At 33.2% G+C, this 26,408-nt stretch overlaps 1 protein-coding gene across 2 annotated transcripts in view; it reads left to right on the forward strand.

Moving 5' to 3' along the window:
• The window catches only part of Adk (adenosine kinase), a 479,685-nt gene that overhangs the window by 206,182 nt on the left and 247,095 nt on the right, over positions 1-26,408 (forward strand). For both annotated transcript variants that reach the window (XM_076834150.1, XM_076834152.1), the window contains exon 6: positions 1,939-2,047. In XM_076834150.1, the coding sequence (XP_076690265.1) occupies positions 1,939-2,047 (109 nt within the window). The remainder of the gene's footprint in view (positions 1-1,938; positions 2,048-26,408) is intronic.

Genomic DNA, 26,408 nt, shown 5'->3' on the forward strand with positions numbered 1-26,408 from the left:
AAAAATATTAGAGCGCCAATGCTGTTTTCAGAGCTTCTCTTTAACTTTCATTTTGTGTGCAAAACTTGATGGTGTTAAAGTTTCAATATATTGAGCAATCCAGTATTCACACATTGAAATATACTTGTTTACACTTTTGCCCTTTTCACTTTTCCTAGAAGAAATATTAATCTGCAGAATACAACAAAGTTTCCCCATTCATTAGAAATGGGTTAAGTTTTGCCTCTGACACCACTCAAGCAAGAGTTAAAATTGCTAAATTGTTTTTGTTTGCAAAATTTCTATTTTAAAGAACAGTTATGATAATATTAGGTCTCCAGATGTTGAATGCTTAAATTATATATTAATTTTATGGTTATGGAGATCACTATTATTCAGCTGATATGGGTAGTCAGAAACAGGTGCAAGTGGATCTCTATCCAATTGATTATTCAAATTCTGAAACCCAATAGTGTCGATAAATTATTTTAGATCAAGCTGGTAACCTTACTGCCACTATATAAAACTCAAAATTCAAAAAGTAATTTTATTATCAAACAAAGTTTAGTACTTGATACCAGAAGTGCTTAAGCATTTGCTTTTCTTTCCCCCTCCTTTTTGGTACTCAGCATTGAACTCAGAGGTGTTTAACCACTGAGCCACATCTCCAGTCCTTTTTTGTATTTTGCTTAGAGACAAGGTCTCACTAAGTTACTTAGGCCTTACTAAATTGTTGATGCTGCAATTGATCTGGCAATCCTCCTGCCTCAGCCTCCAGAGCCATTTACAGCACTCAGTGAAATGTCTATTGTTATTTGACATCCATTTTTACCAAAACTTTTCTTAAGTCATAGTTATTAATATATTTTTATATATTAAGAGTGTGTTTAATCCCCAGCACCAAAAATACAACTATTTTTATAAGTTTGCAGTATACTTACTTTGCATGAGTATATTGATTCATATTTCTTTCTCATTTTTTTTCATTTAATTGAACATAAAGAGATGCATATGGATGAATGGAAATATGTTTTGGAAGAGAATATTTTTCCTACTTTCAAATAATGAGGTGATTGTTTTATATACCATACCGTTATTATTTTAGTAAGAGAAAAATTGGCAAGGAATTTTCTGAGTTCCAGGTCACACTGAGGAAGAAAACTATTTATTTTTATTTATATGAAATGTATATAATTTTTTTATTTCATTAAGTTTGTTTATTGGGCTATAAATAAACGATCTAGGTGGCACTTGTAGCAGTATTTTAAATACAGAATCCTGCTTAGATTTTCCAGCTATAAAGTGGACCCAGCTCAGAGAGTTTTTAAGTATAGAAACTAATTTTAATTGATTCCAGTCCTTAAAATGTACTGGTTTGCAAATTAATTCCTTTTAGTAAATATGGTCTACATTAATATGTGAGTTTTATGAAATTAATCTCATGCTTGTTTTTTAAAGTATTAGATAAAATTGTCAATTATAGTATGTTGGTCTTATTTTTATGAAGATATTTTCCATTATAAAAAGTGAAATTTGAGGGCCTGGAGGCATAGTTTGGTGGTAAAGTGCTTGTCTAACAAGCCCGAGGCCCTGGGTTTGACCCCCAGCACTGCTAAATAAATAGTTTTTGGTTATAGGGATTTCTTTTTGCAGAATGACTTTGTAGGTTTTTTTCTTAACTGCATTTTGAACGATGTTATTTTAGTATTGAGGAAATTTAAATTCCATTTTCTCAAAATACCAAGTGATGTTTTGAAGGGTTATCATATCTCTTTTTATCTCAAAGAAAACATAGAAGTTTCCAAGTTTTCAAAACAAAATTAATAGTGTTTGCATTCATAAAAATATCTAATGGAAGTATTTAAGAATTAAAATTTTGCAGGAAATATTAATATTTAACTATTCCAAAATACCTGACCAGTTTGAATATGATATATGCTTTTTCTTTTGTTGTTTTAGGTCCCTTGTAGCTAATCTTGCAGCTGCCAATTGTTACAAAAAGGAAGAACATCTTGATCTGGAGAAAAACTGGATGTTGGTAGAAAAAGCAAGAGTTTGTTATATAGCCGTAAGTATTTATTTAATGCAAATTGTGGGGTTGGACTATCATGATAGATTATAGTTGTTGGCTGATATGCATTTTTAAATAATTATCTTTTACTTGTCCTATAAATTATTTACCCATCTCAAAGTATACATTTGGTTCACCATTATAAATATGGAGCATAAATACTATCTTTCTCTGTAAGTAGCCTAATTTGTATTATTTACCTGAAATTCTACCTGTTTATTGATACATTATACATAGATACTTAAAAACCAAGCACAGAATTTTGTACTATTAAGTCAGTTTCTTTAGCTCTTTTGAAGTAATTCTACAACTTACATTTTACATTTTTAAGGCAACTTGTAACAAGTGACTCATGTATTGTGTGGGAAAATGTTAGTAACATAAATATTCATTGCAAACAGTTTGAGTTTATTTGCCTAAAAAATCTTAATTGCTATTTATTCCATAGTAATTACCATGACATGTTTTAATTTAATATTTCAGAAACATTGATCGTGACAAATCTCTTAAATCCAGGAATAAGGGCAGCATGTAATTTGAATTATTAAGTTCTCTGACATAAAAATAATTGGTTAAGAATTAATTTCTAAAATAGAACTATACTAAAAATGCTCCTGAATTAATCACCCCATGATTACCTTGTTTTTATTTAATATGAGTTAAATGGGTTGCTCACAAATAAGTAGATACCTATGAAAAATTAAAATCACCTCATATGCATATAATATATGGTTTTGGTTAAACAGCTGCTGCCATTCCTCTACCTGAGCTGTGTGAAACAGCTGGTAAGACGTGTAGAAAATTGATTATCCAGTAAGAACATGTTTATTGAAAATATAATTATTTTTTTCAGTCTAGTGTTAATGTCTCCTACACCATGTTTATGTGCACTGCTGTAGGCTTTACAGTATTGTTATTGATTCCTCTGCACGGCAAATCCTACCCCTTCATAACTGTTATATAAATGCTTACATTGAGAAGATTGTATAATAGAAAGTCATGTTATTTCTTCTGCCTTTATGTGAGAAAAGTATTTAAAGAATTAAAGATTTTTCCCCTTTTTATTATTTGCCTTTTATTTCATTTCTTAAAGTGATCTGATTTTCCTTTGAGGTTTTGGTAAGTGTGTTTTTCTGGTGTGATTCTTCAAGAGGGATTCATATAATATTTTAAGCATCTTAAATTTGAGTATCTGATTTTCAGTGAGCACATGGTTTAAAGTTTGGTGTGATACATTTGTATTATTTAAGTTGACTACGAAAATGACAATGTATTCTGATGTTACTTTACTTTTAAAAGGTTTCCATTTTTTATTTCAAATAGAATAAAAATCATAGATACAACATACGCAAACCAAAGCACATTGAGGGCCTTCATAGATTTTAAGAAAGCAAAGGGATCCTGACATGAAAAAGACTAAGAATTAAAGTTTCTTTTGCATCTTTTTTTGTTGTTGTTTTGTTATTTTTTTTTTTAGACTTACATGACAGTAGAAGGTATTTTGACATATCATACATACATGGAGTATAACTTCTCATCTGTGGTTGTACACGATGTGGGGTTACACTGTTCATGTATTTATGCATGAACAGAGGAAAGTTATGTCTGATTAATTCTAATTTCTTTCCCATTCCCAACCCCTCTCTCTTCCTCCTATTCCCTCCTATTTAATCCAGTGAACCTCAACTTCTCCCCGCCAACCCCATGTAACCTATTGTTAGTTAGCATCCACATATCAGGAAGAATATTTGGCCTTTGGTTTGGGGGGATTGGCTTATTTCGCTTACTTAGCATGATAGCCTCCAGTTCATCCATTTACCAGCAAATGCCGTAACTTTATTTTTTCTTTATGGCTGAGTAATAGTCCATTGTGTATATGTACTCCAATTTCTTTATTCATTCATCTATTGAAGGGTATCTAGGTTGGTACCATAGCTCAGGTAGAATTGAGCTGCTATGAACATTGATGTGGCCATGTCACTATAGTACACTGATTTTAAGTCCTTTGGTATATGCCAAAGAATGAAATAACTGGGTCAAATGGTGATTCCATTCCACATTTTCTAAGGAATCTCCATACTGCTTTCTAGAGTGGTTGCACCCGTTTGCAGTCCCACCAGCAATGTGTGACTGTACATTATCCTCCACTTACTCACCAACATTTATTGTTACTTGTATTCTTGATAATTGCACTTCTGTCTGGAGTGAGATAGATTCTCAGTGTAGTTTTAATTTGCATTTATCTAATTGCTAGAGATGTTGAACATTTTTTCACATATTTGTTGACCCATGCCATTTCTTCTGTGAAGTGTTTGTTCAGTTCCTTTGCTCATTTATTTATTGGGTTATTTGGTTTGTGGGTGTTAATTTGTCTTAGTTCTTTATATATCCTGGAGATTAATGCTGTATCTGAGGTGCAGGTGGCAAGGATTTTCTCCCATCCTCTTCAGGTTCTTGATCATTTCTAGTGTTGTTGAAGAATTTTGCCATAAACCAGTATGATGGAGATTTGGGCCTACTTTTTCTTTCAATAGACTCAGGGTCTCCAATCTAATGTACCTTATCCTCAATCTAATGCCTGGGTCCTTGATCCACTTAGAGTTTTGTTTAAAGTGAGAGATAGGGGTCTAATTTCATTTTATTACATATGGATTTCCAGTTTTCTCAGCACCATGTATCAAAGAGTCTATGTTTTATCCAGTGTATGTTTTTGGTCCCTTTTTTTCAAAAAATGGTGTATATTATTCCAAAACTTCTTAGCTTTGAGGTCTGGGTTGAGAGATCAGCTGAGATCTAGATTGGTTTCCCACTAAATGTTAATTGTTGTTTTTCTCTGACTACCTTAAAAATTCTATCCTTATTCTGTATAGTAGGCACTCTCATAATAATGTCCCTTGATGTGGATCTGTTGTCATTTTTTATATTTGGGGTCATATAGACCTCCTGTATTTGATACTTGATATTCTGTTTCATTCTTTAGATTTGGAAAATTTTCTGATATTATTGTATTGAAACGATTGTGCATCCCTTTTGTTTATATCTCTGAGCCCTCATCTATCCCAATAAATCTTAAATTTTTTCCTCTTGAGCGTATCTCATTTTTTGTAAGTTCTGTTCATGGTCTCTTAACATCTTTTATGTTTTGTTTTCAAGACTACGTATTTTGTCTTCTTTGCCTGAAACTCTGTATTCCAAGTGATCTAGTCTGTTGGTGATGCTTTCATTTTAATTTTTAACTTGGTTTTTCCGATTCCTTCATTTCAAGGATATCTGCTTTGTTTTGTTTTGTGAGAATCTCTGTCTCTTTTTTGAAGTTATCTTTCAGTTTCTGTATTTTCTGTCTAATTTCACTCCTCATACTGTCCTTTACTTCACAGATCAGTTAAACTATGTACATTCTGAACTCTTTCTCTGACATTTCTTCTTTGGTAGTGTTGATTGTTTCTGTTATTGAAGTTATCTTGTTTTGTTTGGAACAGTTTGTTCCCTTGCTTTTTCATGTTGTTTGTCTACCCATCTAACAGTATGGATCTGAGGCAGTAGAGTTTCTTCGCTGTAGACTATAGTGTCCCTGAAGGTTTCTACTACTTCACTTGCTAAGAAGCTACCTGTCAAAATAAAAAGAAGCTACGTGTCTGCTTTCATGCTATGGAGCAGCCAGGAAAGCTACCTCCTCTATTCTACCATCTTGAGACACCCCTCCTGCCCCCCCCCCCCAAAAAAGTACTTTTAACTTGACAATTATAATTCCATGTATTTCAATATATAGTAGTTGAATCCTAAAATATATGCAAACTTGCAAATAACTAAGTTTTAATATTTATTCATTATAATGCATCTAGTCTACTTGGGGTCAATGTATTTTTTGGCAGGGGGGGTCGTGGTGCTGGGGATTGAACCCAAGGCCTTGTGTATGCAAGGCAAGCACACTATCAACTGAGCTGTATCCCCAGCCCTGTCAGTGGAATTTTGATAGACATATAGACCCAATCTGAAAACTGCTTATAGCTTTAATGAGAATATATTGATAAGACATCTTGGTAAGTGGAGGTGAATGGGACTTTTATGGTAGTATTACCTGTTTATACAAAAATGCAGATTTTTATAGGCATAGTATGATTAATTTTGATCAAATAAATAAGAAAGATTGTAGTTTTGATATTTGTGTGGTATATTCAACAGAAAGGAATATCAAAATAACTATTAGCTCTTAGCCTCTTTTTCAGCACTTGGATGAAAAGAACACCTTTCCATGTGCCAGGTAAATGTGTACTCTTCTCACAGCTTGATAATTTCAAAATAGTTCCAGCAAGAGGAGACTTATATTAAATAACTAGGATGCCACATATTCTTGATGGATATTCAACAAATAAAGTGTCAAATTGAGTGTTATTATGAAATATTTGTCCTCAGTAATGTACTTTTCCCTGCAATATGCTGTCTAATATAAATATAGCCAACTTGGTTTTCTTTTGATTATTGATTTCATGGTATATCTTTTTCTTCTCTTCCACTTTTAATGTACTTTTGTCTTTATTTTTAAAATGCAATTCTTATAGACAGCATATACTTTAGTCTTATTTTTTGCTCAAGCTGACAATGTCTACCTTTGAATTGGAATGGTTATACCATTTCTGTTTAGATTTGAGTTCTTCATCTTGGTATTTGTATTTGGTATTTCTCCTCTTTATTCTATTTTTCACTTTCCTGCCCTCTTTTAGGTTATTCCAGTATTTTTCAAAATACTTTTTTAGTTGTCAGTGAACCTTTATTTTATCTATCTATCTATCTATCTGTCCATCCATCCATCCATCCATCCATCCATTTATGGTACTGGGGATTAAACCTAGAGCCTCACATTTACCAGGCAAGTACTCTAATACTGAGCCATATCCCAGTCTCTATTCCAATACTTTTATCTCCTTTGTTGGCTTAGTATTTTTTATTATTTTAGGGTTTATAATGTACATATTCTATTCATCACAGTTTTCCTTCAACTAATACTATATGACCTCACATATAGTATAAGTATCTTACAATAGTATCCTTCCATTTTACTCTTCCTAGCCTTTCTGCTATCATCATTATATTTACATTTTTAAAATTTTTAATAATTATGTTTTATTCAATTTATTAAATGGCTTTTGGGTGCTGAGAGTACAACTACGGGATAGAATACTTACCTAGCAGGCCCAAAGCTGTGGGTTCAATTCCCAGCACTGCAAAAACAAAACAAAACAACCTTTGTTAATCTATAACTCACCTAACATGCAGCACACATTTTACTTGTACATATTTATAAGCACCATAACTCATTATTATGATTTTTGTTTTGTCACATATCTTTTTAAGAGATTTAAATTAAAGGAACAAAAACATATATTTCTTCATATAATTAACATTTACAATACCTATCATTTCTTTTAGTTAGGATCAGGTTTCCACCTGATATCTTTTTCCTTCTGCCTAAAAGGCATTCCTTATCATTTCTTGTTTTTCTATCTGTTGGTTATAATTTCTTTTGGCTTTCATATGTTTGAAAATGTCTATTTCATCTGTTTGTTTGTTTTTGGTTCTGGGGATTGAATTTAGGACCTTGTGCATGCAAGGTAAGCATTCTACTAGCTGAACTATATCCTCAGCCTTTTACCTTCATTTCTGACAGATGTTTTCTGCCAGATATGTACTTCTGATTTGATAGGTTTTGTTTTTGTTTTTGTTTTCTCTTTCATTCCATAAAAGATATTTTCCCACCGTCTTTTGTTTTTGTTGTGTCATGGCATGTCACCTCACTGAGGATTGAACTCAAGCGTACTCTTCTCTACCACTCAGCCACATCCCTAGCCCTTCTTTTTTTAATTTTTTCAATTTTAATTTGTTATACATGACAACAGAATGCATTAAAATTCATAGTACAAATATAGAGCACAATTTTTCATATCTCTGGTTATACACAAAGTAGAGTCACATGCTTCGTGTCTTCATACATGTACTAGGGTAATGATGATCATTGCATTCCACCGTCTTACCTGTCCCTGTGTCCCCTCCCTTCCCCTCTATCTCCTTTCTCCTTTGCCCTATCTAGAGTTCATTTAATCCTCCCACTCCCACCCCCATGGCATATTTTGAATTAGAATTCTTAAATCAGAGAAATCATTTGGCATTTGGTTTTGGGGGGATTGACTAACTTCACTTAGCATTGTATTCTCCAGCTCCATCCATTTACCTGCAAATGCCATGATTTTATTCTCTTTTAAAGTTGAGTAATATTGCATTGTGTATATATGCCACATTTTTAAAATCCATTCATCTACTGAAGGGCATCTAGGTTGGTTCCACAGTTTATCTATTGTGAATTGTGCTGCTATAAATATTGATGTGGCTGTGTCCCTGTAGTATGTTGTTTACAAGTCCTTTAGGTATAGACCCCCAAGTAGGATAGCTTGTTCAAATGGTGGTTCCATTCCAAGTTTTCCAAGGAATCTCGATACTGCTTTCCATATTGGCTGCAAAAATTTGCAGTCCCACCAGCAATGTGTGAGTGTACCTTTTCCCCCACATCTCCACCAACACTTATTTTTGTTTGTATTCTTAATAGCTGCCATTCTGACTGGCATGAGATGAAATCTTAGAGTAGTTTTGATTTGCATTTCTTTAATTGCTAAAGATGTTGAACATTTTTTCATATATTTGTTGATTGATTATATATCTTTCTGTGAAGTGTCTGTTCAGTTCCTTGACCCATTTATTGATTGGGTTATTTGGTTTTTTTGAGGTTAAACTTTTTGAGTTCTTTATATATTCTAGAGATTAGTGCTCTGTCTGTGCGTGTGGTAAGAATTTGTTCCCAATTAGTAGGCTCTCCATTCACCTCACTGATTTGTTGCTTTTGCTGAGAAGAAGCTTTTTAGTTTGAATCCATCCCATTTACTGACTCTTGACATTAATTCTTGTGCTATTGGAGTCTTAGTAAGGAAGTTGGGGCCTAATCTGACATGATGGAGGTTTGGGCCTACTTTTTCTTCAATTAGGTGCAAGGTCTCTAGTTTAATTCCTAGATCCTTGATCCACTTTGATTTGAGTTTTGTGCATGGTGAGAGATAGAAGTTTAATTTCATGTTGTTAGATATGGATTTCCAGTTTTCCCAGCACCATTTGTTGAAGAGGCTATCTTTTTTACTCCAATGTATGTTTTTAGCATCTTTGTCTAATATGAGATAACTGTAGTTCTGTGGATTAGTCTGTGTCCTCGATTCTGTACCATTGGTCTACACGTCTATTTTGGTGCCAATACCATGCTGTTTTTGTTAGTGTTGCTCTGTAGTATAGTTTAAGGTCTAGAATAGTAATGCCAACAGGTGCACTCTTCTTGCTAAGGATTGCTTTGACTATTTTGGGTCTCTTATTTTTCCAGATGAATTTTGTGATTGCCTTGTCTGTTTCTATGAGTAATGTCATTGGGATTTTGATTGGGATTGCATTGAATTTGTATAGTGCATTTGGTAGTATGGTCATTTTGACAATATTCATTCTGCCTGTCCAAGAACAAGGTAGATCTTTCCGTCTTCTAAGGTCTTTTTTAATTTCTTTCTTTAGTGTTCTGTAATTTTTGTTGTAGAGGCCTTTCACCTCTTTTGTTTATTCCCATGTATTTTATTTTACTTTTTTTGATGCTGTTGTAAATGGGGTAGTTTTCCTCATTTCCCTTTCATAGGATTTGTCACTGATATCCAGAAATGCTTTTGATTTATGGGTGTTAATTTTGTATCCTGCTATTTTGCTGAATTTACTTACTAGTTTTAGAAGTTTTCTGGTGGAATTTTTTGGGTCTTTTAGGTATAGATTCATATTGTCAGCAAATATTGCTAATTTGAGTTCTTCTTTACCTATCTCTATCCCTTTAATTTCTTTTATCTAATTGGTCTGACTAGTGTTTCAAGAACTCTGTTAAATAGAAGTGCTGAAAGAGGGCATCCCTGTCTTTTTCTAGTTTTTAGAGGGAATGCTTTCAATTTTTCTCCATTTAGAATTCTGTAATAGCTTGTATGATGTTGAGATTTGTTCTTGTTACCCCTAGTTTTTCTGGTGTTTTGAACATGAAGGGGTGCTGTATTTTGTCAAATGCTTTTTCTCCATTTATTGAGATGATCATATGGTTCTTGTCTTTAAGTCTATTGATATGATGAATTACATTTATTGATTTCTGAATGTTGCATCCCTGGAACGAACTCCACTTGATCGCGGTGTACTGTCTTTTTGATATGTTTTTGTATTTGATTTGCCAGAATTTTATTGAGAATTTTTGCATCTATGTTCATTAGAGATATTGGTCTGAAGTTTTCTTTTTTTGAAGTTTCTTTGCCTGATTTTGAGTCAGGGTGATATTGGCCTCATAGAATGAGTTTGGAAGTGCTCCCTCTTTTTCTATTTCCTGGAATAAATTGAAGAGTGTTGTTATTAGTTCTTTTTTAACAGTCTTGTAGAACTTGGCTGTGTATCCATCAGGTCCTGGGTTTTTCTTGGTTGGTAGGCTTCTGATGACATCTTTAATTTCATCACTTGAAATTGTTCTGTTTAAATTGTGTATATCATCCTGATTCAATTTGGGCAAATCATATATGGCTCTAGAAATTTATCACTGCCTTCAATATTTTCTATTTTATTGGAGTACAAGTTTTCAAAATAATTTTTAATTATCTTCTGTATTTCTATACTGTCTGTTATGATATTTCCTTTTTCATTACATATATTAGTGATTTGAGTTTTCTCTCTCCTTCCCTTAGTTACCATGGCTAAGGGTCTATCAATTTTATAAATTTTCTCAAAGAATCTAATTTTTGTTTTGTCCATTTTTTCAATTTTATTGATTTTAGCTCTGATTTTAATTGTTTCCTGTTTTCTATTTTTTGTGGTGTTGACTTGTTCTTGTTTTTCTAAGGCTTTGAGATGTAATGTTAAGTCATTTATTTGTTGACTTTTTTTCTTTTAAGAAATGAACTTCATGCAATGAATTTTCCTCTTAGTGCCTTCATAGTGTCCCAGAGATTTCAATACATTGGTTTTCGTTCACCTCTAAAAATTTTTTGATCTCCTCCTTAATGTCTCTGTTTCTCCTTGTTCATTCAGTAGCAAATTATTTAGTCTATCGTTGATTTCTAATTTCATTCCATTATGATCTGATAGAATGCAGGGTAGTATATCTACTTTTTTATATTTGCTAAGAGTTTTTTGTGGCATAATATATGGTCTATTTTAGAGAAGGCTGCATGTGCTGCTGAGAAAAATGTATTTGCTCATTGAAGGTTGAAATATTCTATATATGTCAGTTAAGTTTAAGTTATTGATTGTATTATTGAGTTCTGTAGTTTCTTTGTTCAGCTTTTGTTTGGAAGATCTATCCAGTAAATGGAAAGAAGTGTGTTGAAGTCCTCCAAAATCATTGTTTTATGGTCTATTTGACTCTTGAACTTGAGAAGAGTTTGTTTGATGTTTGGGGTATATATATTTATAATTGTTAAGTCTTATTGGTATACAGTTTCCTTGAGCAGTATGTAGTGTCCTTCTTTATCCCTTTTTATTAACTTTAGCTTGAAGTCTACTTTATTTGACATAAGGATAGAAACCTCAGCTTGCTTCCACAGTCCATGTGAGTAGTATGATTTTTGCCAACCTTTCACCTTTAGTCTGTGGTTATCTTTTCCTATGAGATGAATCTCTTAGAGGCACATATTCTTGGTTCTTTTTTCTTTTTTCTTTTTTGATTCAATCTGCTAGTCTGTGTCTTTTGATTGGTAAGTTTAGGCCATTAACCTTCAGGGTTATTATGGATACATGATTTGTACTCCCAGACATTTTTGTTTATTTTTGGTATTTAACTTGACTTGGTTTCTCTTCTGATTAGATTTTCCTTTAGTGTAATACCTCCCTCTGCTGATTTTCATCATTGTTTTTTATTTCCTCTTCATGGAACATTTTGCCGAGGATGTTCTATTGTGCAGGCTTTCTAGTTGTAAATTCGTTTAACTTTTTGTTTATCGTGGAAGGTTTTTATTTCATCATTAAATCTAAAGCTTAATTTTGCTGGATATAAGATTCTTGGTTGACATCCATTTTCTTTCAGAGCTTGATATATGTTGTTCCATAATCTCCTGGCTCTGAGGATCTGGGTTGAAAAATCTCCTGAGATACGAATTGGTCTCCCCCTATATGTGATCTGATTCCTCTCTCTTTCGGCTTTTAAGATTCTATCCTTATTCTGTATGCTAGGCATTTTCATTATAATGTGCCTTGGTGTAGATCTGTTGTAATTTTGTACATTTGGTGTTCTGTAAGCCTCTTGTATTGGGTTTTCCAATTCATTCTTCATGCTTGGGAAATTTTCTAATATTATCTCATTGAAGAGATTGTGCATTCCTTTGGTTTGAAACTCTGTACCTTCTTCTATCCCAATAACTCTTAAATTATGTCCCATAATTCTTGGATGTTCTGTTCATGGTTTCTAAGTTTCTTCAATGTGTGATCAACTTTATTTTTCAGATTGTATACTTTGTCTTCATTATCTGACGTTCTTTCTTCTAAGTGATCTAGTCTGTTGGTTATCCTTTCTATTGAGTTTTTTATTTGATTTATTATATCCTTCATTTCAAGGATTTCTGACTGTTTGTTTTTTTTTCCAGGGTCTCTATCTCTCTCGAAGTAATCTTTTGCTACCTGTATTTGTTCTCTTATCTCATTGTTGGAGTTATCAATTTTTGCCTGTGTTTGCTCATTTAGGGTAGTCTTTAATTCACAGATCATTTTAATTATGAACCTTCTGAACTCCTTCTCTGGCATTTCATCCACCTCCCTGTCCATGGATTCTGTTATTATAGTGTCCTGGTTTGTCTGGGGGCACTTTTCTCCCTTGTTTTTCCCTGTTCTTTGTGTCTTCCTTTCTTGAAGTGTGGATCTGAGATATTCCAGTTTCTACCCTATATTCTTTTTTTTTATATTTTTATGTTTTTTAGTTGTAGTTGGACACAATACCTTTATTTTATATATCTGTATTTGTGTGGTGCTGAGCATCAAACCCAGGGCTCTGCAGGTGCCCAGCAAGCGCTCTACTGTTGAGCCACAACCCCAGCCCCTACCCTATATTCTTGTAGTACCCATGCAGACTGTCTGTACCTCACCTTGATGTTAGGCTTCCAGACCCTGCTGGTGTTCCTCAACTGCAACTAAAGGAGGTGTCGGCAATAGCCAAGGTAAATCAAGATAATAGTGAAGGTGCCCCAAGATGGATGCAATGTCTGGGACTGAAAGGGTGGGTCTTACACTGTATTTGGTATGCCTGCCCTAAGATGCAGCTGCTTTTAGGCCCTATCTGTTGTCAAATGGTAGGGGCTGCTATGTGGGGAAGGCTAAAGTGATGACTGTAGTTTCCCAAGATGGAAGTGGGTTAGGCTTGGGCTCCCAGCTGGTACTGGGTGGTGGCTTACTCAGACCTACACTTGGTCTTGATCCTACGTATGTTGGTGTAGGTGGATTGGTGCCAGGCCTGGCCTCCAGTGGTGGTCTGCTGTCAGAAGAGGCGGTCCTGTGCTGGAGCCTGACCTCTGGTGGGTGTCTGCCAGTGGAGGGATGGACCTAGGCCTACTCTGAGCCTGGGTCCCACACAGGTTGGTGTGGGCGGATCTGGGCCAGGCCTGAACTCCCTTGGTGGGATTGACCTGCCCTTTGTTGTTGTTGTTTTCCCCAGACAGGTTTTGTCTTAATTGATGAGTCTGTCTTCAAACTTGAGATAATCATGCCTTAACTTCCTGAGTCACTGGGATTATAAGAATTTGCCATTGTGCCTGGCTTCCATTATCCATGATAAGAAATCTGTCATCCTTCATTTTATACTTAACACCTCCCAATTGCCACTTTTAATTTTTCCTATTTATTACTAGGTTTGATCAATTTTATTATGATGTGCCTTAGTTTTTCTTCATTTTTCTTGTTTGTGGAGTTAATTTAATTTCTTAGTGATGTGGGTTTATATTTTTTTATTACTTGAGATGTTTTTATGTCATAGTTCTACAATTTTTTGGCCTCTGTAGACTTGAAATTGTCTCATGGCTTACTGATATCTTTTTCTTTCTTTAAATTCTTTTTTCTGAGTATGTTTCATTTTGGATAATGTATTTTGCTGTGCCTTCTATGTTACTAATCTTTTTTTCTATAATATATGAATGTAATATATGTCATTAATCCAATCCAGTGTACTTTTAATTTTTAATAGTTGTTGCTTTTATATCTGGAAAATTATACTTTTAATTTTTAATAGTTGTTGCTTTTATATCTGTTTCTTATTTACTTTTGGAATATATAAAATACAATTAAAGGGGGCTGGCATTGTGGCTCAGTTGCAGAGTGCTTGCCTAGCATGTGTGAGGCACTGGGTTCAATTCTCAGCACTGCATATAAATCAATAAAACAAAGGTCCATTGACAACTAAAAAATAAATAAAAATTTAAAAAGTTTTAAAAATACGATTTAAATGATGGCTGTCCATTATTGTGAATTTTACCCTTTTGGTTACTGGGGAATTTTATGTTACTGGAAATCTTCTTGATTTATTCTGGGATGCACTTATTTATAACAAATATAGTGCTCTGGAATATAGTTCCCCTCCCTCCCTTGTAAATATTTTGGGGGTGGGTCCAAAGTAGGGCTTATTCTATTACAGTGGGTAACTAGCAGCAGTTTTGCCCTTTAAGGAAATTTGGTAGGTCCAAAAATGTTTTGAGTTGATTGGAGGGTTTTGCTATTGTAGATACAGAATAGGGGATGTTGATGAGCTAAGAAGCTCATCAAAGCATTGGACAGCATCCTACAACAGAATTTTCCATCTCCAAATACCAGTAGAGCCAAGATTAATAACCCATGGCCTAAAGCTAAATTTTTTCACTACTGATTCAATACTTTCCTGAATAGTCTATGCAGTTCCCCCATATACAGTGAGTTTTTCTACTCTAGATAGTGAAAAAAGGCTCTAACCATGCCTAATGTATGCATGCCTCATGTACTGTTCCCTCTAATCATGTTCACTTTTCACATTTTGGGATGTTTACTTCCTAATCACCAACCTTGTGAATCCTCCAGATTTCTCTTTGAAACTGACTTTTTATGATATTCTGACCTCTGACCTTTTAACTTCTCTGATATCCCCAGACTGTCAGCTGTTTTTTCTTAATTCTCTGGACTACACTCCAACTCTTTCTCCTTGTGTCACAACATGGAAACTCTTGAAGCAATAAACTACTGTAATCATAGGGCTTGTTTCTAAGAGACTTGCAGGGAAATCTTAGAAATCTCCAAATTTCTCATTTTATCTCTCTCTCTTCTCCTAGCAGCTGTCTCTCCTCCAGTACTGTCTCTGCATGTGCAGACTGCTTGACTCTTTGGTTTAGGCTCTCCTTTACTACACTGCTACCTGGTAGTCTCTCTTCAGGGAGCAAGTTTGATTAATTGCAGTGCTTACCTTATTTTATTGCTTCTTTGATTATCATCCACTATATGAAAATTGTTTTATATATCTTATCCATTGTTTTAGCTATTTAAGAAGTGAATGGAAATCCCTGGATTAGTTTTGATTTTTTTTAGGTGAAACAATTTTCTTACAAGATGGCCTACATAATATTTTCTTTGAATTTGAACCTGTTAATAATGTAACCATGATTTATCTCTATGTCTATTCTAAACTAACTTTCCCTGAAACATAGTATACATTTTAGACTATAGATATGCTACATTTGTCTGAAGTTAATTCAACCTTGAAAACTTCCCCAAAATATTATTCTAGGGTCTATAAAATTCTTTAGTTTCCACTTTATCATTGAAAAACAAAATTGAAAACTCTCAGTTAATATTTAGTTGTTTATGTATAATTACTACTATAATAGTTTTTGCAATATTTTCAATTGTCTCTGTGTAGTGTTTTGATTGCACTGTAATTACATGGGATTTTGCATAGAAATCTATTCATTGGACTAAGACTATAGCTCAGTGGCAGAGCACTTGCCTAGCATGTGTTAGGCATTGGGTTCAATCCTTAGCACCACATAAAAATAAATTAATGCATACTGTCCATCTATAACTACAAAAAAATTAAAAAGAAGTCTGTACATTATTTTTAATAACTTCTGGTAGAAAACAGTCTCCAAGTTTCAAATACAGTATAAAAGTAATTCATTTCCAAATTTAGGCTTATCATCAGGAGAATTTTATACTTAGAGATTATAAAGGTATTTAAGAAATAGGTATAACAAAACTTACAATTCTTAATGACTTATTTTTCATTAACAAAATCAGATAGATGTGTATTCTTTACTGATCAAAAAATCAGACATATATATAATAATAAATCATATTTTGTCAGTAATTGTGTGAGAATATGAGACTTGTAGTTTGAATTTTTCTTTAGGATCTAAACCTATTTTTTTCTTTTTATGATTTTTTCAGTTCCTATGGCATATTAAAGGTGTCCCCCTGCCCCTAACCCCATCAGCTTTTATTTTTATAACTCCATCTTGATTACTTTTATCCATTTTTATCCTAGAAGGTTAATATTTGGGGGAATATGGTGTTTGTGACTCTAGAATTTTGAAGTGTCACTAATGTTTGCTTCTAGATTAAGGTGAGTATGATTATAGGCCAGTAGAGAAAACATGATTTGGGGGAGTGTACTGCAACCACAGAGTGAAAGAATAGAATTCATACTTCAAATACAAGTATTTGTATATAAAGGACAAGTAGTAATAATTAAAAAATGATTAGGTTTTAATTCTTCCACTTTGGTTGTCTTAGTTAGATTTTCTACCAAGATTCCATGAGTAATAATTTATCTTAGTAGAACACTTATTTAGACTTTTTTCCTTTCTCTGTGCTGAGTTGTCAGACTTGGGCCTCCTGCATCTTATGCAGCACTCTACCACTAAGTACAATTAAATATCTTTGTCAGTTATCTGGAAGCAATAACTAAAGCCTTCAAAATGAATTGGTGTGATAAACTTTAAGATTCTAATTTAGAAATCACACATTTCAAAATTTTTACATTATTAAGGTGATCTATCGACATTGAATAACAAATTAGAAGGACTATTATGAAATACGTAATTGCTACTTTTGGCAGTGTTTAGTGTTTTAGTATAAGATGTGTAGACTAAAACATCACTATACATTTTAAGATATTTTGATCATGTTCAAATTTAGAATGTGTTATCTGGTACTCTTTCTATCATGAAAGATTTGAGAACGAGTCTAGTAAAGGTGGATGGATTTATCTTGTAATGGTAACCTCAGAGAAATTGAAATAATGTTTTTTTATGACTTTAATATATGTTTGAGATTTGTTATTCTCTCCCCCTCCCCCAAAGATCTGGGCAGTTGAAGATAGGAAAGTTTTACTAATTTATAGATAATTTGAGCTCATTGCCTTAAACCTTATTAGACCATAGAAAAAGCCTTTGTAATATCATCTTTTGAAAGCTATACTATTATAATAAATAGATTTTGGCAGAGAAAGTGAACTAATGGGTCCTGTTTTTTTTTTTAACTTAAGCTATCCTGTGAATGACAATTGATTAAATAGTAAATCACACTTCTTTATGAAACATTTAAATAGAGTTCAAAGCACTTTTTAGAATTTAGTAATTAATCTTTATCATATTTTGCTGAGATTATTAAAGAGGAGGGATGGTTGAACTATGCCTGGCCTTTCATTTTATCATTATTTCACATGTAGTTTTTGAACTTTCATGTATAAAAACTCATTATATTGATCAAGTCAGGTATCACCATATGGCTTTATTACTGAATTTTTAGGTGGAGTTTTTCAAATAGAACTTCTGCACTGCTTCATTGACTTCATTAGGGATTAACTATGTATTGTTAAGCCTTTATTTGAAAATGTCCTTGCAGGTGACCTGGAGGTATATTACATTTAAAAATTCAAAGAATAAAATTAATTATGTGGGACGTTTGTTCCATATGGAGCTTTTGGTGTTGGTATATAATTCTCGACACTTAATACTTATGAATCTGTTATATTGGAGTTTCAAATTTTATGTGCCAATTTGAGATCCCTTCAAATAAAGCCCCAAACTGCATGGTACAGCATTCGGAGAAACAAGAAAAGGGGTGCTAATTGTTTTGTTTCTTAAGCATTAGCATTGGAGTTCAATTTTTATTTTTTCATTTTTCCGTATGTTTGATGGTGAATAAGTTAACAAGTGATTTTTTTTAGTTAATACTTCTTCCTTACTAGGAACAATCTTTAATTTTTGCTAGAAAAATTTTCATACAGTTGTTATTATAGAAATCCTATTTGTATTCATTTCTAATTTATCTAGACTTTCTTTTCTACAAGTTTAATCCTAACAGTATCATTTTCTTAGAGTAACACTATCTGATTTTTATGAAGATTTTCTTCAAGTTCTGTGATTTACTAAACTACAGAACCCTAAAGAAAGAAATCAAAAAAGACCTTAGAAGATGGAAAGATCTACCTTGCTCTTGGAAAGGCAGAGTTAATATTATCAAACGACTATACTACCAAAAGCACTATACAGATTTAATGTAATTCCGATCAAAATCCCAAAGGCATTCCTCATAGAAATAGAAAAAGCAATCATGAAATTCATCTGGAAAAATAAGAGACCCAAAATAGTTAGAGCATGTGGCATCACTATATCAGACCTTAAAATATACTACAGAGCAATAGTAACAAAAACAGCATGGTATTGGCACCAAAACAGACTGGTAGACCAATGGTACAGAACAGAGGACATAGAGACTAGCCCACAAAACTACAATTATCTTACGTGACAAAGATGCCAGAAACATGCACAGGAGAAAAGATGCATCTTCAACAAATGGTGCTGGGAAAATTGTACTTAATTTTGACCGCAATCAAAAGTTACTGTGAAGAGGATGGTGAAATTTTTAGGTTATTAGAAACAGTCTTCATTAAGCAGAATAATCTTTCTACTTAAAAGAAGTAAAATAGTCAGCCATGGTAGTGCAGGCCTGTAATCCCAGCTGCTCAAGAGGCTAAGGCAGGAGGATTGCAAATTAAAAGCTAGCCTCAGGGGCTGGGGATATGGCTCATGGGTAGACTGCTCACCTTGCCCATGCCAGGCCCTAGGTTCGATCCTCAGTACCACATAAAAATAAATAAATAGAATTTTTTTAAAGTTATATATATTTTAAAAAAATTTTAAAAAGCTAGCCTCAGCAAAAGTGAGTCACTAAGCACCTCAGTGACACCCTGTCTCTAAAATACAAAATAGAGCTGGAGAATGTAGCTTAGTGGTTGAGTGCTAGTTGCTCCTGAGTTCAATCCATGATAGAAAACAAAAAAAGAAGTAAATTGTTATTGTTTCTAGATACATAGATCTGAAAGATAGATTGGAATGCCCTAGGGAGTGGCACAATCCTGTAATCCCAGAAATTTAGGAAGCCAAGGCAGGATAATAGGAAATTCGAGGCCAGCCTCAGCAACTTAGTGAAACCCTGTCTCAAAAACAAAACAAAACAAAACACACACACACACATACACACATAAAGAACTAGAGATGTAAAGGGCCTCTGGAGTCAATCCTCATTACCGAAAGAAGAAGAAAAGGAAAGAAAGATTGGAAACTTTTGTGTTGTAGACTTGTGGCATTGTAATGAAGTCTGAAATTTTATGTGAGATTGGAGATTTGTAAGAAAATAAGCATATGTATAGCACTTTGTTAAAACAGTAAACCCCTACACAGAGCCCTAAATTAATTAATTAATGGTTTACTGAAAAATTTTTACCCCCACTTTATATATTTTAGTTCAATCAGCAGTTGCTTGACAAAATGAAATGTTGTCTAAATCTCTTTAATAAACATGACTCTGAGATGGAAAATTTAAAAACATTATCATACAAGTATACATTTTTATGTGCTAGTTGTCATATCTTTGAAATTATGTATAAACTGGTCATAAACGATCAAATATCTACAGAAGTGTATCTATATTCCAACATATTTACTGAATATATTATAGAAGCTTTTTAGTTTAATGATTTAGCCCATATGTTCTGTTGTCTCCTTCCAAATAAATAAAATCAGATTTAATCTTTTTTAACAGTTTTATTGAGGTATCTGTGTACCATTGAGTCAATCTATTTAAAGTATACAATTCAACGGTTGTTAGTATATTTACAGTCCTGCAATAATCAACGATAATCTAATTGTAGAACATTTACATTGCCACAAGAAGAAATGTTGTACCCATTAACAGTATTTCTCCATGTGCCCTTGATTTAATCTTATGTTCACATGTTTTATAATAGTTTTAATAATATCCAGGTATTATGGCTATAAGCAATTCAGTTGTACCTGGTTAGACAAATAATGTGTGTCTGCTAGAAGTTCTAAGTCTATTTTGATCTCTTGCTCATACCTTCTCATCTATTGCAGTTGTTCAAAGAGGTTTTTATTCTCATTTATTACTTCTGTATATAATGATACTATGTTTGGGGGTTATTTCTTCTTTGAAATTCCCAGGGTTTTGTTCTGATTTGGGTAAAAATATGGTAGATGGAATTTTAAAAATTATATTTGGTAAAGTATGATTGAGAAATGAACACAGTCTTTTTCCTTTCCAGTATTTACCTATGAAAGCAAGTTTTCACATAAATTCATCTATAATGTTATTCATTTTCAGAAAAAATATTGGTTTCTTACCTTATAAGTAAGGATCTTTTTATTCTAACCTATTGAATGAAATCATGTGTTTTCTTTACAGTCTTTAGTAATAGCTTCTTGAAGCTCTAGACTTCTAGAATATGTTCATATTATCTCTTTTAATAATATTGTTGGCATATATCTAGGGATATTAGCAAATCCTAAATAGTTTAACATGTTCTAAAAGATAAATTGCATTGTTCTTGTCCTCTGAACAGATTGCTGGCAAGTGTTTCTTTAAATCTTTATAAGTCCTTAGATACTCTTCTCTGTAAGTCACTCCCATCCACCCCATAAACACCCAAACATTTAATATCTGTCCAATTTCCCAACCCCTTTCAGCTCTGCTGTCCCAGATATTCATTTTGCATGTTCATCTTTCAAAATATTTATTTATTTCTATCTTCATTCTATGAAGAATGTAAGACTACCTGAATTATTTTATTATTAAATTTAAGGGGCGTGACAAACAGTAACAAAATATTACATATAGAATAACCCATCAAAATTTTATTAGTTCATCTTTTTTAGAATGACATACATATAATAAATAAGCACTATCTAATCTATTATTTATCCATCAAAAATAATTTTTTCATAAAAATGTAGCTTCTAATTTTAACACTTAGTTAATTTGAAAGTTAGGATATAACTAAATTGAATTTTAAAGCATTTCACCTACTAATGTCATGTAACATTTCTCAAATAGATTGATATGCTTTATGTGGTAGTTTTTAATGTTTTCTGCATTTTGAATCCTATTTCTTAAACTTTTTTGATTGTGAATATGTGTTTGATTTCTTTCATCAACAAGAATTGGTCTTTATAAAAATGTATTAAATTGTGGAATCAGACTCAGTGGTGAAATGATGTGGCTCAGTGCCGGCTAGTAATAAGCAGAATTTTTAAAAAATCATTCAAATAGCTTTAATTTATTTGTTATTTTTTTTTAAAAAAAATATATTCAAAGACTTTTTAGTTCTTAGTGCTCCTCTGGAAATGTACCCTAATTTTCATTTTCTTCTCAGTCACAGAAGTGATGATGTTCCAGAGTAGACTACAGTGTTTTCACATTCTCACATGAACTGAATTTAGATCACACTTTGTAGGAAGTTTGTTATCCAGTATGTAGACATTAGTGAGAATCACAGTGTCCACTGGTTTATTATTTTCACAGATGCTTCACTAATACTCAGTGTACTCCTGGGCATATTAAATTATCATATCCTGACAGCAACCCTGAAACATGCCAGTCTTATAAAACCATATTTCTGAGAACTAAAGCAAGTATCAGTGAACCATATCAGACATGCCATGTTAATTTCCATAACTATCATTACCAGGAGTGGTAGTATTTCTAAGGCATGGAAAATCTTAATAAATCTACCCAGTTTTTTAAAAAATAGCAAAATATCTTACGTTATTACTGGGTTTCCAAACATGAGGCCCATTTTCCTTCAATCCCACTTGAGTTTTATCAAAAATAATAAGCATCTTTTTTATCTTATTATGAATTATTATTTACTTAAATGTATAATATGTCCAAACACATTTTAATTATTTTGTGTTCTTAGTGTATAGTGTTTATATAGGAAAACCTCTTTCTACCAATAGCATACTTACATATACAAATTATTTTTTACCTTAAGTAGAAAAGACGCAGCTGACAGATAAATAGATTTACTTGCTTTCTTAAATTGCAGCAAACTATTCTGTAATTCTTTTGTGTGTGCTTGGAGCTATTTTGTAGAACAAGAGTTTAGTCAAGCAACATTTTAGGGACATTGGCCTTTTGTACCCTTTCCCTAAATAAACTTAAACAGAAACTTGTATGACCAAAAATAAATTTTTTATTTGCAAATTCTTGCCTTCAAATTATTAATAATAGAAGGAACACCTTTTTAAATCCTATATCCCCCTTCCCCCCAACACAGCTTTTAGATTATAGATAAACTTCCCAGCTCAGTAATTAACTGAGCTCAGTCATTGCATCCTGTATCATGTGATTTTTTTTTTTTTTTTTCCAGTGGAATACATTATTAGAGCACTTACACAGCCAGTCTAGCTGCAGCAGCCCAGGCGGCAACAGCAGTGCCATTTTTCACAAAGAAAATGTTGAACAGGAGCCAAATGTTTGGTGGCAGTCTGTTGCTAGGAAATCAAGGTCCTGAGGCGATTAATGACAAAGCAAGCAATAACAAGAAGGCAGAATTACAGATTTAAAAGAGAAAAAAGTGGTTGGTGTTATAATTACCCAAAGAAATCCGCACTCATTAAATTGGCTGTTTTTATGATTGACTTTAATTGGAGGTTAGCTCAGATATTTAGCTCCTTTCCCACCCCTTTAAACACACACAGGCACATAATCTGTAGAACTGCAGACTTGTTTTTCTAAGCATTGAGAGGAGCTTGCCCTGTAATTTGATCCCCACTGACAGATGCATTTTCTATGCTGCCATTTTGAATTAACCTATTGTAGAACAATTTTCTTCAGCCCTGTTGAATAAAACATCCAGTCTGATTACCTCCGATGGATTTGATAGAGTAAAAGAATGTACTTCTCATTGAAGTAGATTGTTTGCATGGACTCTACTTATTTTGAACTCTGCCAATAAGCACGACATTTATAATAATTTTTCAAAGACATTTTTGGGGAAAAGTAATGAGTATCACCCTGTTATAGTTTAATATTTGGGTCCCTGCATCAAAATAATATTCTAATAAGACAGGTATATTTCCAATAAGATTTTCATATGAGTTTAAGAAAAAATAAATCTTTATTTAGACTTGATATTTTTAGGAATGGAATCTTGTATTTGTACACGCTAAAATGACCATTCTTCTTCCACCATCAACAGTATTTCAATTACAGGACTTATAATTCAAAGCACATAATTATAGAAATGTTTGTGATATATCAAATACTTAATTAGAAAGATTTTAACATTGACCTGTTTTAGTTTTCGTATATTTAAAAATCCTTTATTTAAATTTTCTACGATTTGATAAAGCATTTTACTAGAAGAGCATCAGTCATTTTTTTAGGCACAATACCAGAGGAAGCATCACAGCTTATTTACCTTTCAGAAGCTTTAAGAATAAAGTTACTTGATGCCACTGCTCTCCAGATTTCTAATCAAACCCTAGAACAAAAGAGCCAAGCACATTCTATCTGACAATACACACACTGCTAATCAGATGCCAATGCCAAGCTGTCTGCTTTGTTAAATACTTAGCTTCCTAGAGGCAGAAAGACAGCTGCTATGAGTATGATGAAATTTGGTAGTTCAATCTATTTTTGCTACCCTTGGGCTACCAAGATATCAGTTAATTTAGACCACCCCAATTGGTACACTTTAGGGAGTTTTTTAAATAGTTTGTAATTAAAATGATAAAACAACATTATTACATTGAAGACCTTTTGTAAGTTTTACATTTGGCAGATACCTACTGAGATAACCCCAGCATGTAATTTACAATGATGTAATGCTTATAATTGCATTTTGGAAAAATGAGAGAGAGAGAGAGAGAGAGAGAGAGAGAGAGAACGAATGAACTATAGGAGGCAAGTGCTTTCATTAGAGAGTTTTGAAATCTGCTTCTATTTCCTTAAATCTACTCTATCCTCAAATTGCCTACCTGTAATTGACTGTAGTAGCCATGAACCTTAAGAAGCTATCAGGTGTTTTATAAACTTACCAATCCAGACCTTACCACCAGGGGGAGAAAGCTAAAAGCTTAAAGTCCTTAACTGATAATGATACTGCCAGCAAGTAGATTGTACTGCTTAAACCTATACAGTTAATCACCTCCCCCAGACAATACTGCTTTTTGGGACATGATTCTGAAATTGTATGTGAAACATATACAACACATTATTCAATGAAAATTAAATAGAAATTTTCATACTCAGGTCAATTTAATGAGGTGTTGGGTGTAGAGCAAATAAGCAACCTGAAGATTTTTATTATTTTTTTCTTTCTTTTTGAGGATCTGTCCTTCTGCTTTCAGTCTGTAAAATTGGCAACTGTTATAGCACATCTAAGATCTAATTATTGGGTTGGGGATACTTAGTGGTGGAGTACTTGCCTAGCATGCAGTAGTATGTGACTCTGGGTTTGATCCCCAGAACCACTGGAGGGGCGGAGGATGGGGATATAAGACTTAATGATCACATAACTGATAGAGGACATGGCGAGGGGTACTGGAGATTGAACTCAGGGGCGTGAAACACTGAGCCCACATCCCCAATACTATTATTTAGAGCCAAGGTTTCACTGAGTTGCTTAGCACCTCACCATTGCTGAGGCTGACTTTGAACTGGTGATCCTCCAGTCTCAGCCTCCTAAGTTGATGGGATCACATGCGTGTGCCACTACACACAGCAACAGAGCAAATTTTATAGCCTCTAAGGAGGTTTTCCAGGTTTGTTTTTTCCCTTTTTTCTTACAGTATATTTTTGCTTTTAATATTTCTGTAGTAAACAGTTAAAAATTCAATCCTAGGCATTTTTGTAAGCAATATTTGAAGGTTTCTACTTGAAAGATACTTATAAAAGCAAAAAGTAGGTGCTTGGAGCTAGAGTCCAACTCTGTTGACCAAGAAACATCAAAGTTGCTCTCATAATCTTTTGTGTTGTGGAATAACACCATGGAAAAGCTAATTTAGGAATACAGGTGCTTTTTCTCTAGTCTAGAACTATAAATTAATAGGTTTAAGCCACCAATGCCAATAATTTTTAAACAGTAATTATCCTGCAATTTAAAGATTAAGCATATCTCTTCTTAAAATTTTAGGTTTTATTCTGTGAAGAATCATGATTTTCAATAATAACACTCTGATATTTTAATAATTTTATATAGAATTACAACTTATGGAAAGGAAAGTTATTGACTACAAAGAATACACAAACAATAATTGTTAGTGTGAGGATACTGTCATGGTGAATACATGATTCTCTGCATTTGTTAAAACCCATACAACTATAAATAATAAAGAGTTTACTTTAATATGTGCACGGTTTTTAATATTGAGAATCCCAGTGTGGAGTGTAGACTATGAAAATTAATCTAATTATATTGTAGATGTATAACATAACCTCACTAAAGGGGTGGGGGGTACTTTTTAAATTTTTTTTATTCTAATTTGTTATATAAGACAGTAGAATGCAATTCAATTCATATTGCACATATAGAGCACAATTTTTCATGTCTCTGGTTGTACATAAAGTAGAGTCACACCATTCATGTCTTCATACATGTACTTAGGGTAATGATGTCCATCTCATTCCACCATCTTTCCTACCCCCATGGTCCCTCCCTTCCCATTTCTCCCCTTTGCCCTATCTAGAGTTCGTCTATTCCTCCCATGCTCCACCACCCTCCAGTCCCCATTATGAATCAGCATCCTTATATCAGAGAAAACATTCAGCATTTGTTTTTTTGCGATTGACTTACCTCATTTAGCATTATATACTCCACTTCCACCCATTTACCTTCAAATGCCATGATTTTATTCTCTTTTAATGTATAATAATATTCCATTGTGTATATAGATATACCACATTTTTTTTATCCTTTCATCTACTGAAGGGCATCTGGGTTGGTTCCACAGTT

This window comes from Callospermophilus lateralis, chromosome 15 (genome assembly GCF_048772815.1).
Source record: "Callospermophilus lateralis isolate mCalLat2 chromosome 15, mCalLat2.hap1, whole genome shotgun sequence".
Taxonomy (NCBI): domain Eukaryota; kingdom Metazoa; phylum Chordata; class Mammalia; order Rodentia; family Sciuridae; genus Callospermophilus; species Callospermophilus lateralis.